The 14,417-nt window shown below is 36.7% G+C and overlaps 1 protein-coding gene and 1 pseudogene across 2 annotated transcripts in view; both read right to left on the bottom strand.

Annotated features, from left to right (window-relative positions):
- Positions 1-14,417, bottom strand: part of SLC25A31 (solute carrier family 25 member 31) — a 35,624-nt gene that overhangs the window by 9,456 nt on the left and 11,751 nt on the right. The window contains exons 2-3 of the mRNA XM_003795531.2: positions 14,052-14,179; positions 1,372-1,489 (exon numbers count right to left, since the gene is read on the bottom strand). Coding sequence (XP_003795579.1) covers positions 1,372-1,489; positions 14,052-14,179 — 246 coding nt within the window. The remainder of the gene's footprint in view (positions 1-1,371; positions 1,490-14,051; positions 14,180-14,417) is intronic.
- LOC100946227 lies at positions 11,496-12,178 on the bottom strand (annotated as a pseudogene). The gene has a single exon (XR_154149.3). The product of XR_154149.3 is annotated as a translationally-controlled tumor protein pseudogene (transcript).

Here is a 14,417-nt window from a genome sequence, read left to right as displayed (position 1 = left end):
GAACCCATCATCTTCAGTATATGGGGCTGGTGCCCCACACACTGAGCCACAAGTTCCACCCCTAAGGCTCCAGATTTAATGGTGCCAATTGAGTAACTTCCACAATAACTGAAGAAAGACTTGCATAAGATAGTTATTGCAGGGGGCACCCACAACTCAGTAGTTAGGGCACTGGCTGCATGCTTTGAGACTGGTGGGTTTGAACCTGGCCAGGGCCTGCTAAACAACAGCAGCCTACCAGGGAGGCTGAGGAAAGAGAATCTCTTGAGCCCAAGAGATTTGAGGTTGTTGTGAGCTATAACACCACCACACTCTACTGAGGGTTACAAAGTGAGACTGTTTCATTAAAAAAAAAAAAAAAGTTATTGCAAAATGTAAGATCATCAGGGATAGAAAGTAACTAAAAAGAAAAAAAAAAAAACCCTGTCACCTGACTAAAGGATCTGGACTTAAAAAAACAGTTTCTTAAGAGCAACATTTGAAACTAGAAGCCAGGGTTATGTTTTCATAATTGTGAAGGGAAATAAACTCAGAATTTTATATGTGGCCAAATATAAATAAAGTCAGCAGGTAAAAAAAAAATGTTTAGATACTCAAGATCTCAATTTATCTCCTATCCACTCTTTCATAGCTAATAGTCAGGTGGAGGACAGGCAGATCACACCTGTAATCCAGAGCTTTGAAAGGCTGAGGTGGGAGGATTGCTTGAGCCCAGGAGTTTGAGACCAGCCTGAGCAATATAGCGAGACCCTGTCTCTATCAAAAATAAAAATAAAAATAAACTAGCCAGGTGTAGTGGTGAGTGCTTATAGGCCTAGCTAGTTGAGAAAGCTAGGAGAATCCCTTAAGCCCAGGAAATCGAGGTTGTGGAGAGCTATGATTAGGCCATTATACTCCAACCTGGGTGAGAGAGTGAGACCTCATCTCTAAATATCAAAACAAAACAAAACAAAACACAGATACCAGAGAACAAATTCTACCAAAATAAGGGGGTACTGATAAAAAGGAAAGATGTGATATTTAAGTCAGGTTAGAGGTAAAGGGATTCTCTAGGGTAAGATTTGTACATTTAATCTAAAGAGGAGCCATAGCTGAGACAGGAGTGAGTATAAGAAGGAATCTAGGAAGGGTACTCTAAGAAAAAAGTGGAATTAAGGTATAACCAGTCTTTGTGTCCACTCTTTTGCTAAATAGGCCTTTTCCTTCCATCTTTTAAGGAAAAAGAAAAAAGTAATACTTTAGGACCCTATAACTACCATTTGGTCAAGAATATAATTTTAGATTTTTGTAACACTGTTACAGAATAAGTCTACAATTAATAACTCACGGTTCAAAACACAAAGAGAAAAAGTATTTCTAAACATCCCATACCTTTTCCAATATCGACTCCTAATCGGGTTCGGGCAAAATCTAGAGGATACACTACACATAAGGATGTTGCTCCAGCAGCTCCACCAGAAGCCAGGTTTGCCAAAAACCACCTCCAGAACTGAAATATATTAATTAAAAAGTGATTTTTAAACTACAGATTCTAGCTGTTGAAAATTTCTGGTAAATTCTTATTTTTATAAATGTTAAAGAATAAGTGTTATAAGTTGCTTTTATAAAGTAAACATCTAAATAGCATACCATATTATGTAAAATATTTCTCTTCATTACCATGTAGTCTTTCTTCTCACCAAGCAGTCAGGTGGATATGGTTTAGATGCTGACAATACTGAAATCTCAGGATATTTTAATGTCTTCCACTAAAAGCAGCCCAACGTAGCAAAAGAGGTCACATGATTATCTCTTTATACTGGATACATTTTTTGTCAATAATCATGTTAGCTGCATACATTTTTTTGTTAATAATCGTATACATAATTATTAAAATGTAGCATGTTGCAACCTCCATCTCTTGGGCTCAGGCGATTCTCTTGCCTCAGCCTTCTAAGTAGCTGGGACCAAAGACACCTGCCACAATGCTCGACTATTTTTTGTTGCAGTTTGGCCAGGCTGGGTTTGAACCCTCCACCCTTGGTATATGGGACCGGCACCCTACTCACTGAGCCACAGGTGCCACCCAAGTCTCAGCTTTTAAATTCTCAATTTTCTGTTGGGCTGAACGTTCTTCCTTTTTAATACAAAAAAAAGTTATTACTTCTTGGTCTAATTCCAGTTCTACCTCTCTCATAAAATCTCTGCTCTCCAGCGCATCTGTATGGAATCATACCTGCTTCCCATAAAGACTTCATTTCTATCAAAAGAATTAAAGGTGAATCACATGACCAATATATAAAATATTACCAACATATTCCAGAATCTCGTTTTTCAAAAAGTACTTATACCTACTTTCTATTTTCAATTTATGCAATTTATACTCCTCGAGACTATAAATTTCATGAGGCTAGGATTATCTTTACTTAACAGCACTACTGAGATATAATTTACACATCATACAATCCACCCACGTAAAGTACACAATACATATAATGGACTGTTAGCATATTTACAGAATTGTACAACCATTACCATCATTTTAGGGTATTTTTGCCAATCCTCCAAAAATTCTACTACTTGTTATAAGGCACTATACATTCTCCCTACTTCTCTGTGCCCTAGGCAACTGCTAAACTACTTTCTGTCTCTATAAATTTGCCTATTTTGGACATTTTATGTAAATGGAATCACAATATATTGTCTTTTGTGACTGGGTTCTACCATTTAGTATGCTTTCAAGGCTTATTCATGTTGCAGCCTGTATTAATATTTCATTCCTTTTTATTGCCAAATAAAAGGAAGTGTACTGGTAATGCCATTTAATATTCAGGCTCCTATGGCTAAGTGAAATTCATCAGTTATATTGTGTAAGTAGTCAAGTTTCTTAATCATACAGAGATGTTTATATCAGGAAATTACATCTGACACCAGGACAGCTAATCTACAGTGCAGGAGAGAATCTGTAAGCTGGCAGAAAAAGATGGGCTGGGCCAGAGTCTCTTTCTTAGGTATCTGACTTTATAGATTCAATGCCAGTTAGCAATAATTTTAAACTGAAGAAAATGATGAGATTCATACCTTTAAAAAGCACAGCTTTATTTCTCATAAAGGGATACAGGTGGCAGAGTGGCCATAGGCATACTGATAGTTTGAGAAGCAACAGCCTCAGGCAGAAGCCAAGAGCTTGTACTTCATTCCAGGGAGGGACAAAGGGAACAGGAATTTATGCTGAGGAGGATGGCGGAAGATGGGTATTTTACAAGCTATAGGCATCATGCATATTTACGAAAGGAGAGACATACACATATGCTATTCAGTTTTATGAAAAATGGGATCCATGTTCAGAAAATGGTGACCTTAACAAGATCCAGGGATAGAGCTTTTGGCCCTCTGATGTCAAACAGTGAACCAAAGGACATGAAAACCTTCTCTGTTCGCTCTCTGCAGACTGGTCAGAACCATTCCATGGTGGGTGGCCTCTTATCAAGGAAGAATACTGGTCAGTTATTTTACCAAAATTTCAAAAGGGAGGAGCAGCACTAGGAGGTTGATTGAAAGCAGTGAGGCAAGTCTTTTCTAAGGCTGGTTGCTTAATTCTTAGGGAAGAAAGTGTATTGTCAATTAATGGGGGGGGGGGCAGTCTAATGAGGAACATTTGACCATCCATCCTATTATGGCCAAGAATTCACTCAGTTTTAAGTTTTCGTTGGGGTTCCCTTGGCCAAGAGGGAGTTCCATTTGGTTGGCTGGGGGCTTAGGATTTTATTTTTGTTCACAAGCTAGAAATGGAAAACTTACTTTTTTTTTTTTTTCAGAGACAGAGTCTTACTTTGTTGCCCTTGGTAGAGTGCTATGGCATCACAGCTCACAGCAACCTCCAGCTCTTGGGCTTAGGCGATTCTCTCGCCTCATCCTCCCAAGTAGCTGGGACTACAGGCACCCCCAACAATGCCCAGCTAATTTTTTTGTTGTAGTTTGGCCGGGGATGGGTTTGAACCCACCACTCTTGGTATATGGGACTGGTGCCCTCCTCACTGAGCCACAGGTGCCACCCTAAGTAACTTTTTTTAAGTCTCAGACTTCTTTGAGACTATTGAAAGCTATAGATCCTTTCCCTCAAAAATCACGTATGTATAGCTATACGCTTTTAGTGTATTTAAGATGAAACAGCCATAGATCCAAGGTTAAGAGCCTATGACCTATAAGAAGGCCAGAAAGGACCATGGACCATTATTATTTTTTTGAGACACAGTCTCACTCTGTTGCCCTGGGTAGAGTGCCATGATGTCTCATAGCTTACAATAACCTCAAACTCTTAGGTTGAAGCAATCCTTTTGCCTCAGCCTCCCAAGCAGCTGAGACTATAGGCTCCTGCCACAGTGCCTGGCTAGTTTTGTTTTTTTATTTTTTTAGTGGAGACAAGGCCTTGCTCTTGCTCAGACTGGTCTCAAACTCTTGAGCTCAAGTAATCCACTTGCCTCAGCCTCCCAGGGATTACAGTCGTGAGCCACTGCACCTGGTCAGGATCACTATATTAACACTGAACTTAAAGAAGAAAATGTAAGTTGTAAAAAAGGTAGGCAGTAACGAGAAAATAGCAAACACAAAAAGAATATGTAATTAAAAAGATAGGTGACCTGGGACAGAAAGATGATGAGTATAGCTTAGTCCCTAAAGCTGCCTGTGTACCATTATAATAAATTCTCTTTTTACCAGAGGTAGAGTCAGTCTCTGCTTCTTACAGTCAAGTAAGTCAACCAAACACAATATGCAGTAAAAGGTTTAATGTAGGAACTTGGATCATATAACAGTTCTATTTTTAGTTTTTTGAGGAATCTCCATACATTAGTTTCTAAGATGGCTGTACTGATTTATATCCCTACTAACCGTATATAAGGGTTCTAGTTTTTACACATCTTCAGTAACACCAATTCGTCTTTTTGATGATGGCTATTCTAACAAGTGTGAAATGATAGTTTGTTGTGGTTTTAATTTGCATTTCTCTGATGACCAGTGATGATGAACATTTTTTCATATGTCTGTTAACCCTCTGAACCCTCTGTATGTCTCATTTTAAGAAATTTCTATTCAGGTCTTTGGTCCATTTTTTAACTGGGATGTTTTTTGCTGTTAAGCTGAGTTCCTTAGTCTGGACACGAATCCTTTTATCAGATTTTTTTTCAAATATTTTCTCCTAAGCCATGTGTTGTCACTTCACTCTATTATTTACTGTGCCACTCAGAAGCATTTTAGTTTGATCCAATCCCATCTGTTTACTTTTTGCTTTTGTTGTCTATACTTTTAGGGTCATATCCAAAAAACCATTGTCCCTAACAAGGGTGTGAAGCTTTTATCCAATTTTTTGTTCTAAGAATTTTATAGTTTCAGGTCTTAAGCCTTTAAATCATTTTGAGTTACTTTTTGTATATAGTGTTAAGAGTCCAATTTTATTGTTGTGTATGTGAATATTGAGTTTTCTTAACCCCATTTGTTGAAGACACTGTCCTTTCCCCAGTATGTGTTCTTGGCAGTTTTGTCAAGAAACAATATATCACAGATGTGTGTGTTTATTTCTGGGCTCTCTATCCTGTTCATTGGCTGGTATGTCTGTTTTTAATGCCATTTCCAGGCTTTTTTGATGACTATAGCTTTGTAATGTGTATTTTGAAATCAAGTAGTATGACTCTTCTTGCTCTGTTGCTTTTGCTTTGGCTATTTGGGGGTCTTTGGTGGTTCCGGGAGAATTTTAGTATTTTTTCTATTTTTGTGAAAAATGCCATTATAAAATATAATGGCATTGACAGGGAATAAACTGAGTATGTACAGTGCATAGATATTTTAACAATATTAATTTTTCTAATCCATAAACACAGAATATCTTTTCATTTATTTGTGTCTAATTTTTTAGGGTTTTTTTTGTTTGTTTGTTTATTTTGAGACATCCTCGGTATAGTACTGTGGCGTCACAGCTCATAGCAACCTCAAACTCTTGGGCTTAAGCGATTCTCTTGCCTCAGCCTCCCAAGTAGCTGGGACTACAGGTGCCTGCCACAGTGTCTGGCTATTTTTTGGTTGTAGTTGTCATTGTTGTTTAGCAGGCCTGGGCTGGATATGAACCCGCCAGCTCACATGGATGTGGCTGGAGCCCCAGCTGCTGAGCTGTAGGTGCCAAGCCTTCTTTTTAGGGTTTTAAAAAATTTTAGTGTGAGGTGGTGCCGTGGCTCAAAGGAGTAAGGCGCTGGCCCTATATGCCAGAGGTGGCGGGTTTATACCCAGCCCAGCCAAAAACTGCAAAAAAAAAATTTTTTTTAGTGGGTAGATCTTTTATTTCTTTGGTTAATTTACTCCCAAGTATTAACATTTTCTTTTTTGGTGCTATTGTAAATGATACTTTTTCTTAATTTCTTTTTTAAGTGGTTCATTGTTAGGATATAGAATGTGAGTAATTTTTTTATGTTGGTTTTGTATCCATCAACTTTACTGAATTCATTTATCAGTTTGAACAGCATTTTTGGCAGAGTCCTTAGTCTTTTTTTCTATATAGGATTATGTTGCATACAGAGACAATTTTTTTTCCTTTCCTGTTTGGATGCCTTTTGTTTCTTTTCATTGCCTATAACTCTGGTTAGGACTTCAAGTACTATGTTGAACAGAAGCAGTGAGTATCTGGTTCCTAACAAGGTGAAAAGCTTTCAGCTTTTCACTGTTGGTATACAATGTTAGCTGGGGGCTGGTCAATGTGGTCATTGTCATGTTGAGGTACATTCCTCCCATACTTACTTAAGAATTTTTATCATAAAAGAATGTTGAATTTTGTCAAATGCTTTTTCTGACATCTACTGGGATGCTTACATTATTTTTGTCCTTCATTCTGTTAATGTGGTGTACTACACTTATTGATTTGTATATATTGAACCATTCTTGCATACCAGGAATAAATTCCAGTTAATCATGTGAATGATCCTTTTAATGTTCTGCTGGATTCAGTTTGCTAGTATTTTGTTGATAAATTCTGTACATATGTTTACCAGGGACATTGGCTTGTAATTTTCATGCTCATCTTGTAAAATCTGAAGGTGGTCAGCCCCTCCTCTTCATGTTATTGGAAGACTTTGAGGAGGATTGGTATTAGTTCTTCTTAGTATTTGCCATGACTCCATTTGATCCTGGGTTTTTCTTTGTTGGATAGCTTTTGATTACTGTCTCAATCTCCTTACTTGTTGGTCTATTCAGATTACTTCATGATTGGCAGGCTGTATGCTTCTAGGAATTTGCCTATTTCTTCCAGGTTATCCAATTTCTTGGAATATAATTTTTCATAGGACTCTGTTTTATGATCCTTTGCATGTCTGCATATCAGTTGTAATGTCTACCCTTTCATCTGTGATTTATATAAGTCTTTCTTTTTCTTCTTCTGGTTAAGGATCTGTCTCCTTTGTTTATCTGTTCAAAGAACCATTTATCTTTTCTATTTTCTCTCCAGCCTCTCCTTCTGTTCTGATGGTTTTTTTTTCTTCTTTCAATTGATTTGGGTCTTATTCTTCTTTTTCTAGTTTTATAAGTTGTTACCTTAGGTTATTTGAGATCTTCCATCTGTTGCCATAAACTTATCCCTTAGAACTTCTTTTGCTGCATTCTATAAATTTGGTATATGTATTTCCATTTTAATATGTATCAAAGATATTTAAAATTTTTCCTTCTGATTTTTTGACCCACTGGTTGTTGAGGAATGTGAACATATTTTTTGATTTTCCTCAAATTGCTCCTGTTACTGATTTCTAGTTTCATTCCATATGGTCAGAAAAGGTATGTGATATAATTTCAATTTCCTTAAATTTGTTATGACTTGTTAGCTGTGCTTGAAAAGAATGAGTATTCTATTGTTGCTGGAAGGAATATTCTACATATTTCTGTTAGATCCATTTAGGCCAAAGTGGTGTTCAAGTCCTGTGTATCCTTACTGATTATCATTCTAGATGATTTGCCCATTGTTGAAAATGGGGTACTAAAGTCCCTTACTATTACTGCACTGTAGTCTCTCTCTGCCTTCAGATCTATTAAAATTTCATTTACATATTTAGGTGCTCCAATATGGGGTACATACATAATCTCTTATTTTCTCTTGATGAACTGACTCCCTTATCATTATGTGATGACATTCTTTGTCCATTTTTATAGTTTCTGACTTAAAGTCGATATTGTCTGATATAACTATATATATAAAACCATAGCCTGTTTTCATTTGTCTGGTATATCTTCTTCCATACTTTCAGTTTCATCCTATGCATATCTTTACCATCAAAGTGAGCCTGTTATAGGCAGAATATTGTTGGGCTTTTAAAAAGTCTTTTCAGTCACTGTGTCTTTGAAGAATTTAATTCATTTACACTTGAAGTAATTATTGATAAGTAAGGACTTACTACTTGGAACTTGTTTACTAATTGTTCTATAGTTCATTCCTTCCAATCTTGATGTCTTCCTATATGATAAGTTGTATTTTTCAGGGGTAGGTACTGATTCCTTTCTCTTCTATGTATGTACTAAAGGTTTCTTCCTTGTAGCTATCATGTGGCTCACATAAAAAACTAATTTAAATGATATCAAATTAACTTTAATTACATACAAAAGCCCCACATTTTTACTCCCTTCCCCCATTTTATGTTATTTATGTCACACTTTACATCTATTTACATTGTAGCTCCATTAAATTATTATGGTGGTCTTTAATACATTTGTCTCTTAAATTTTACACTGAAGTAAAAGTGATTAACACATCGCCTTTATAGCATATTAAGTGTATTCTGAATTAAACTATATAGATGATCCTTGACTTATGATGGCTCAAATTATAATTTTTTAACTTTATACTAGGTTTATCAGGACATAACTCCATTGTAAATTGAGCAGCAACTGGACTTACAGTAGTGGCTTTATAATTTTTTTTTACTTTACAATGGGTTTACTGGGGTGTTAAATGTATTTTTGACTTCTGACATTTTCCAATTATGATTGGTTAATGGGATGTAATTCCTTCATAAGTTGAGGAGCATCTGTATATTTACCTTTACCAGGGAGGTTTATGCTTTCAAATGTTTTAAAGTTGTTACTTAGCATCATTTCATTTCAACTTGAAGAACCCCCTTTGACATGTCTTGTAAGTCCAGTCTAATTCTAATGAACTCATTTAGTTTTTGTCCTGCAGGGTTTTTATTTCCCTTTCAGTTCTGAAGGACAACTTTGTCAAGTATAGTATTCTTGGTTGGAAATTATTTTTAGTACTTTGATTATGTCATCCTAATCCCTTCCGCCTTACAAAGTTTCTGTTGAAAAGTATGCACACAGCCATATTAAGGGGTTCCGTTACAAATGTGACAATTTTCTTCTCTCTTCCTTCTTCTAAGGTTTTTTGTCTCTGTGTTTTGAAAATTTGATAATTATATGCCTCAGATTATTAGCTTTTGATTTGATCTTCCTTGAAGTCCACTGAGCTTCTTGAATCTGGACGTCTATATGTCTACAAAGATTGGAAAATATTCAGAAAGTATATCTTTAAATAAGCTTTCTTCCCCTTTCTCTTCTTCCTATACTGCCATAATTCACATATTTTGCACATTTGATGATTTATTATAGGCCCCTTATTATTTCTTCACTCCTGTATATATTTTTTCCCTTCTGATTAGCTATTTTTTAAGAAAGCTGTTTTTGAGTTTGCTAATTGTTTCTTCTGCATGATTGAGTCTGACGCTTAAGCTCTCTATTGTATTTTTCAGTTCCGTCATTGTATTCTTCAGCTCTAGGTTTACTAGATTTTTTAATTAAAGGTTTCTACTTAAGTTCCATTTTTTTCATGAATTGTTTTCCTACTTTAAATCAGTTGTGTATCTGTATTTTCTTGCATCTCATTGAGCTTCCTTAAGATGATTATTTTGGGGCCTTTTCTTTGTCACGACAATGGGGGCCTGTTTGTTGTCTAAGGTAAATATATCTTGCTCTTACTCTGTAAACCTATCTGTCTTTCTCAATAAACTTGATTTCACGCTTTGAAAAAAAAAATGATTATTATTTTGAATTCTTTAATAGGCAATAGGTTTATCTCTGTTTCTTTGGGGTTAGCTTTATTAGTTTCTGTTAGTGCTGTCATGTTACCTGAGTCTTTGTTATCCAAATAGCCTTGAGTTTGTGTCTGTGAATTTGAAGAAGCAAACTATTCTTGCAGTCTTTACAGAGTGGTTTCAATAAGTTAAAATCTTTTCCTGTTAGGTCTTCAGGAATTCAAGACTGCCTCCAGTGGGGTTGGAATGAAATTACCTGGTTGCTACTGTGATTACAGTAGAGACCACAATTGGTGGGTCTCTTACCAGGAACTCTGGCAAACAAAGATCCTATAGTCCCTAAGTAGAATGGATTGTCTCAACGACCTTGTTGGTTCTGAATGTCTGCATCATGGTTTATAGATGGCAAGCCTGTTACCCAATGTGCTGACAAGTGTAGCTTCTTATCTCTGTTACGGCTCCTGCTGAATCACTGGGTGGGTCTCTGGGCAGGCTGTATTGCCTTGGTCCATGGCTGAGAGGGGATGGAACTAGTCACAAAATTGTTTCAGGGTCCACTGCTGAGACTGAGATTTTCAGGTCTGCCTCTGGGGTCACAGACAAGTATGTTTCATGGTGTATTTCACAGCAGGTAGGCTTCCTCTCAGACCACCACTGAGAGGCTAGAGCCAATTCACATGTGTTGTTTCAATATTTACAAGGGGACCAAGGTGAGACAGTTCATGCTAACATCCTGATTTTTGATGAACTCTTGTCTGTGTATGCCTTTGGCTTTCCACTAAGCTGTATCATTTTACCTCCAGAGGGGCCGGAAACTATGTAGTGAAGGTTAGTCACATTCCATGCCTATGCAACTGACCCTAAATAAAAACCCTGGACACCAAGGCTTGGATAAACTTGTGTCACATCACATGTATTGTCACATGTTAGGAAAAGTAAATGTTCCATTCATGTAACTCCATTAGGAGAAGATAACTGGAAGCTTCCACCTACTTTCTCCTGGACATTGTCATATATACTTTTTCCCTTGGCTGATTTTTAATTTGGATCCTTTTGCTATAGTGAAGTATAATATATAAGCTTCTCTGGGTTCTGTGAGTCCTTCTTGTCCTGTGGATAGTCTTGAGGATCCCCAACACAGAAGAAGATAGAAAGTTTCCATTTTTAAGAGTTTTTAGCTAAAAGGGAGGAATGTTTTCTTGAGTGTCCTCTGCTAAGCACTATAAATGTAATCACATCTAAACCTTACAATAAAACTTTAAGGTAAGTATTATCATGTTTCATTTTAGATAAGGAAACTAGGAATCAACAAAGTAAAATGCCTTCAAAAACTCACACAGCTAAATAAACAGAAGATCAAGATCCAGATCCAAATCTTCCAACTTCAGAGAATTTTCTTTTTCTATCCTTTTTTTTGAATGAGTTTAAATGTATTTTATTTTTAAAAAACCCACATGACATGTTTTTCCTTAAAAACAATATCTCCACTTCAAATAAATCATGGTCAAAATAAATGAAGAGCTCAAGATGACATCAGTCTCGTTTGTCTTAAGTCCTGGTGTTGTGTGGATGACAAGCAGCAGCCAGTTATGATGACAGGTGATAGATCCAAAGTAATTGCCAAATTTGTTAACATTTTTGTTTCTAAACCATCCTTAAAGAAAATCATATATGGGGTCACACCATCCTCACTGTAGTCCAGGAGAGCAACCATGCCATCTGGATTCATGTTTTCACCAATAAAGAACTGGTAGTTTTTGAAATTAGCCAGGATGTGCTTGATTTGTTCTGCAGCCCCTGTCATAAAAGGTTTTACTCTTTCTGGTCTCTGTTCTTCAAGTTTGCCTTTGATTGACTTCATGTAATCTTTGATGTACTTCTTGTAGGCTTCTTTTGTGAAGCTGGTTTCCTGCAAGTGATGGTTCCTGACAATATCAACACCAGTGATAACTGCTCTCGGTACCTTTGCCCTCAGGTCCTTCAGGTGAAGCATTTCCACCAATGAGCGAGTCATCAACGTTACCCTCTGTCCTACTGACTATCTTCCCCTCCACCTCCAGGCACAGCCCATCCACGATCTCTCGGATCTTGTAAATGTTGGAGAACATCTCATTGTGGCTGATGAGGTCCTGGTAGATAATCATGATGGTGGCTGAAGGGAGACAGTGGCAGGAGCCCGGAGCTCTGAGCCAGCTTGGTGGAGCTGGAGGGGCACTGCAGGGGTAGGGGTGGGGTGTGTGGGTGTGTGTGTGTGTGTGTGTGGTGGGGAATGGGCAGAAAAGCTTCTTCTTCTTCTTTTTTTTTTTTTTAAAGAGACAGAGTCTCAGTTTGTAGCCTTCAGTAGAGTGCTGTAGCGTCACAGCTCATAGCAACCTCCTCTTGGGCTTAGGTGATTCTCTTGCCTCAGCCTCCTGAGTAGCTGGGACTACAGGCGCCCACCACAATGCCTGGCTATTTTTTGTTGTTGCATTTTGGCTAGGGCCAGGTTTGAAACCCCCACCCCCGGTATATGGGGCCGGCACCCTACTCACTGAGCCACTGAGAATTTTCTTAGTTACTCTTACCCCTACACCAGAAAAGATAGCAGAAGACATTCAATAAACATTTGTTAATAAAATAAAACTGAAGAGAAGGGAATAAGGCTGGCTGTGGTGGTTCATATCTGTAATCCCAGCACTTGGGAGGCCCAGGCAGGTGGACTGCCTGAGCTCTCAAGTTGGAGACCAGCCTGAGTCAGAGTGAGACCTCATCTATAAAAAATAGCCAGTAGTTGTGGTGCGTATGTGTAGTCCTAGCTACTTGAGAGGTTGATGCAAGAAAACAGCTTAAGCCCAGAAGTTTGCAGTTACTCTGAGTTATGATGCCACAGCACTCCACCCAGGGCAACAGAGTGTGACCATCTAAAAAAAAAAAAGGAAATACGAAGTATTGAAATGACTAAAGGAGATACCAACAAAAAAATGTTTCACAGTCACTCTTAACTTGCTAAGATAGCTTGACTAGTAGGTTGTGGCAGGAGTAGGAGATAAGGAGCAGGAGGAAGAGAAAAAGAGAAAGAGTGAAGGAGAGAAGATAGATAGATTTTAGAAGAAAAGTTAAGACCTACGGAGTAATGGTACAATGTATTGGATGCAACAAAACAAACGCAACCAGGGCAAATGAGATAAATTTCATATGAGTAGGAAATTTTGAAGTGGAAATTTTGTAACTATGAAAAGTAATTAATTGCCTTAAAAAACACAAAGCATCTTTGTAATAAAGAAGAGAATTCTCTAACTTAAATTTATCATTTTCTTGTTTTGTTTGATTTGTTCTTTCTTTATGATTCAATTTTCAGCTACATAGACCTTTATTTCATAATGAAGAAATAATTCTTTAGTAAATAAATTATCTCAGTGGTGAGAAATATATATTCATTGATTATATTTTATGGTTTAAAAAAGCAGGTTTAATGTAAAATTTCCCCAATGATAAGACAAAATTTATGTTTTAAAAAAGCAAGTATAATGCTGAATTTCCCCAATGAAAAGATATAAATTACATTAAATTTAGTTTTTATTCAGAAAGATACTGCCTTGAGACAAATGATCGATCCATTAGGTATTAAAATTATGTTAAGGGCAGGTGCAGTGGCCATATGCCATACTCCCAACTACTTGGGATGCTGAGGTAGGAGGATTGCTTGAGCCCACAAATTTGTGTTTACACAGGGAGTATTGTTTAAGCCATTGCACTCCAGCATGGGTGACAAAGCAAAACCTTGTCTCTAAAAAACAGAACAAACAAAAAAAGGAAACAGTTATGTTAAGAGGTTTAGTTAACCAAGTAAAAGTTAATAGAATTCTGTTCTTCATATATAATTTCTATAACTTAATACATACTATAATGTTAACAGTTAATATGTTCTGTTTTAATTATGTTTTCTTCCACTGGAGTACTTCCTTTACAAATAAAACATCAAAGGTAAGACAAACACAATCACTGTTTAGAAAATTTTAGATACTGAAATATAATTACCTGTTTTTCTTTATTAACTCCAGACATAAATAGTTGTTTATATTTGTCCTTAAAAGCAAAATTCAGAGCTTGTGTTGGAAAATACCGAATAACATTTGCCAAATTGCCACGCCAGTAACTGAAAAAACCTGCAAAAGAAGATATATAAATATATGAACCCATATAATATTATTATTGAATAATTTCCTTAGTTTTAACAAATTTAGCTATATGAACTATCTAAAACATCTTTTGTTGTGATAAAAAGTTTTTTAAATGACATGTCTTCACTGAAGGAAAAAGGGCAGTATTAACACTATGATTACATTTCATTTTATTAATTTTAAATAAAAAAGTTTGAATATCTAAAAACCTATAAAAAACACC

The sequence above is a fragment of the Otolemur garnettii genome, unplaced genomic scaffold (genome assembly GCF_000181295.1).
Source record: "Otolemur garnettii isolate 467f Iridium unplaced genomic scaffold, OtoGar3 scaffold00093, whole genome shotgun sequence".
Classification (NCBI taxonomy): Eukaryota; Metazoa; Chordata; class Mammalia; order Primates; family Galagidae; genus Otolemur; species Otolemur garnettii.
This window is presented reverse-complemented; position numbering and strand designations above follow the sequence as displayed.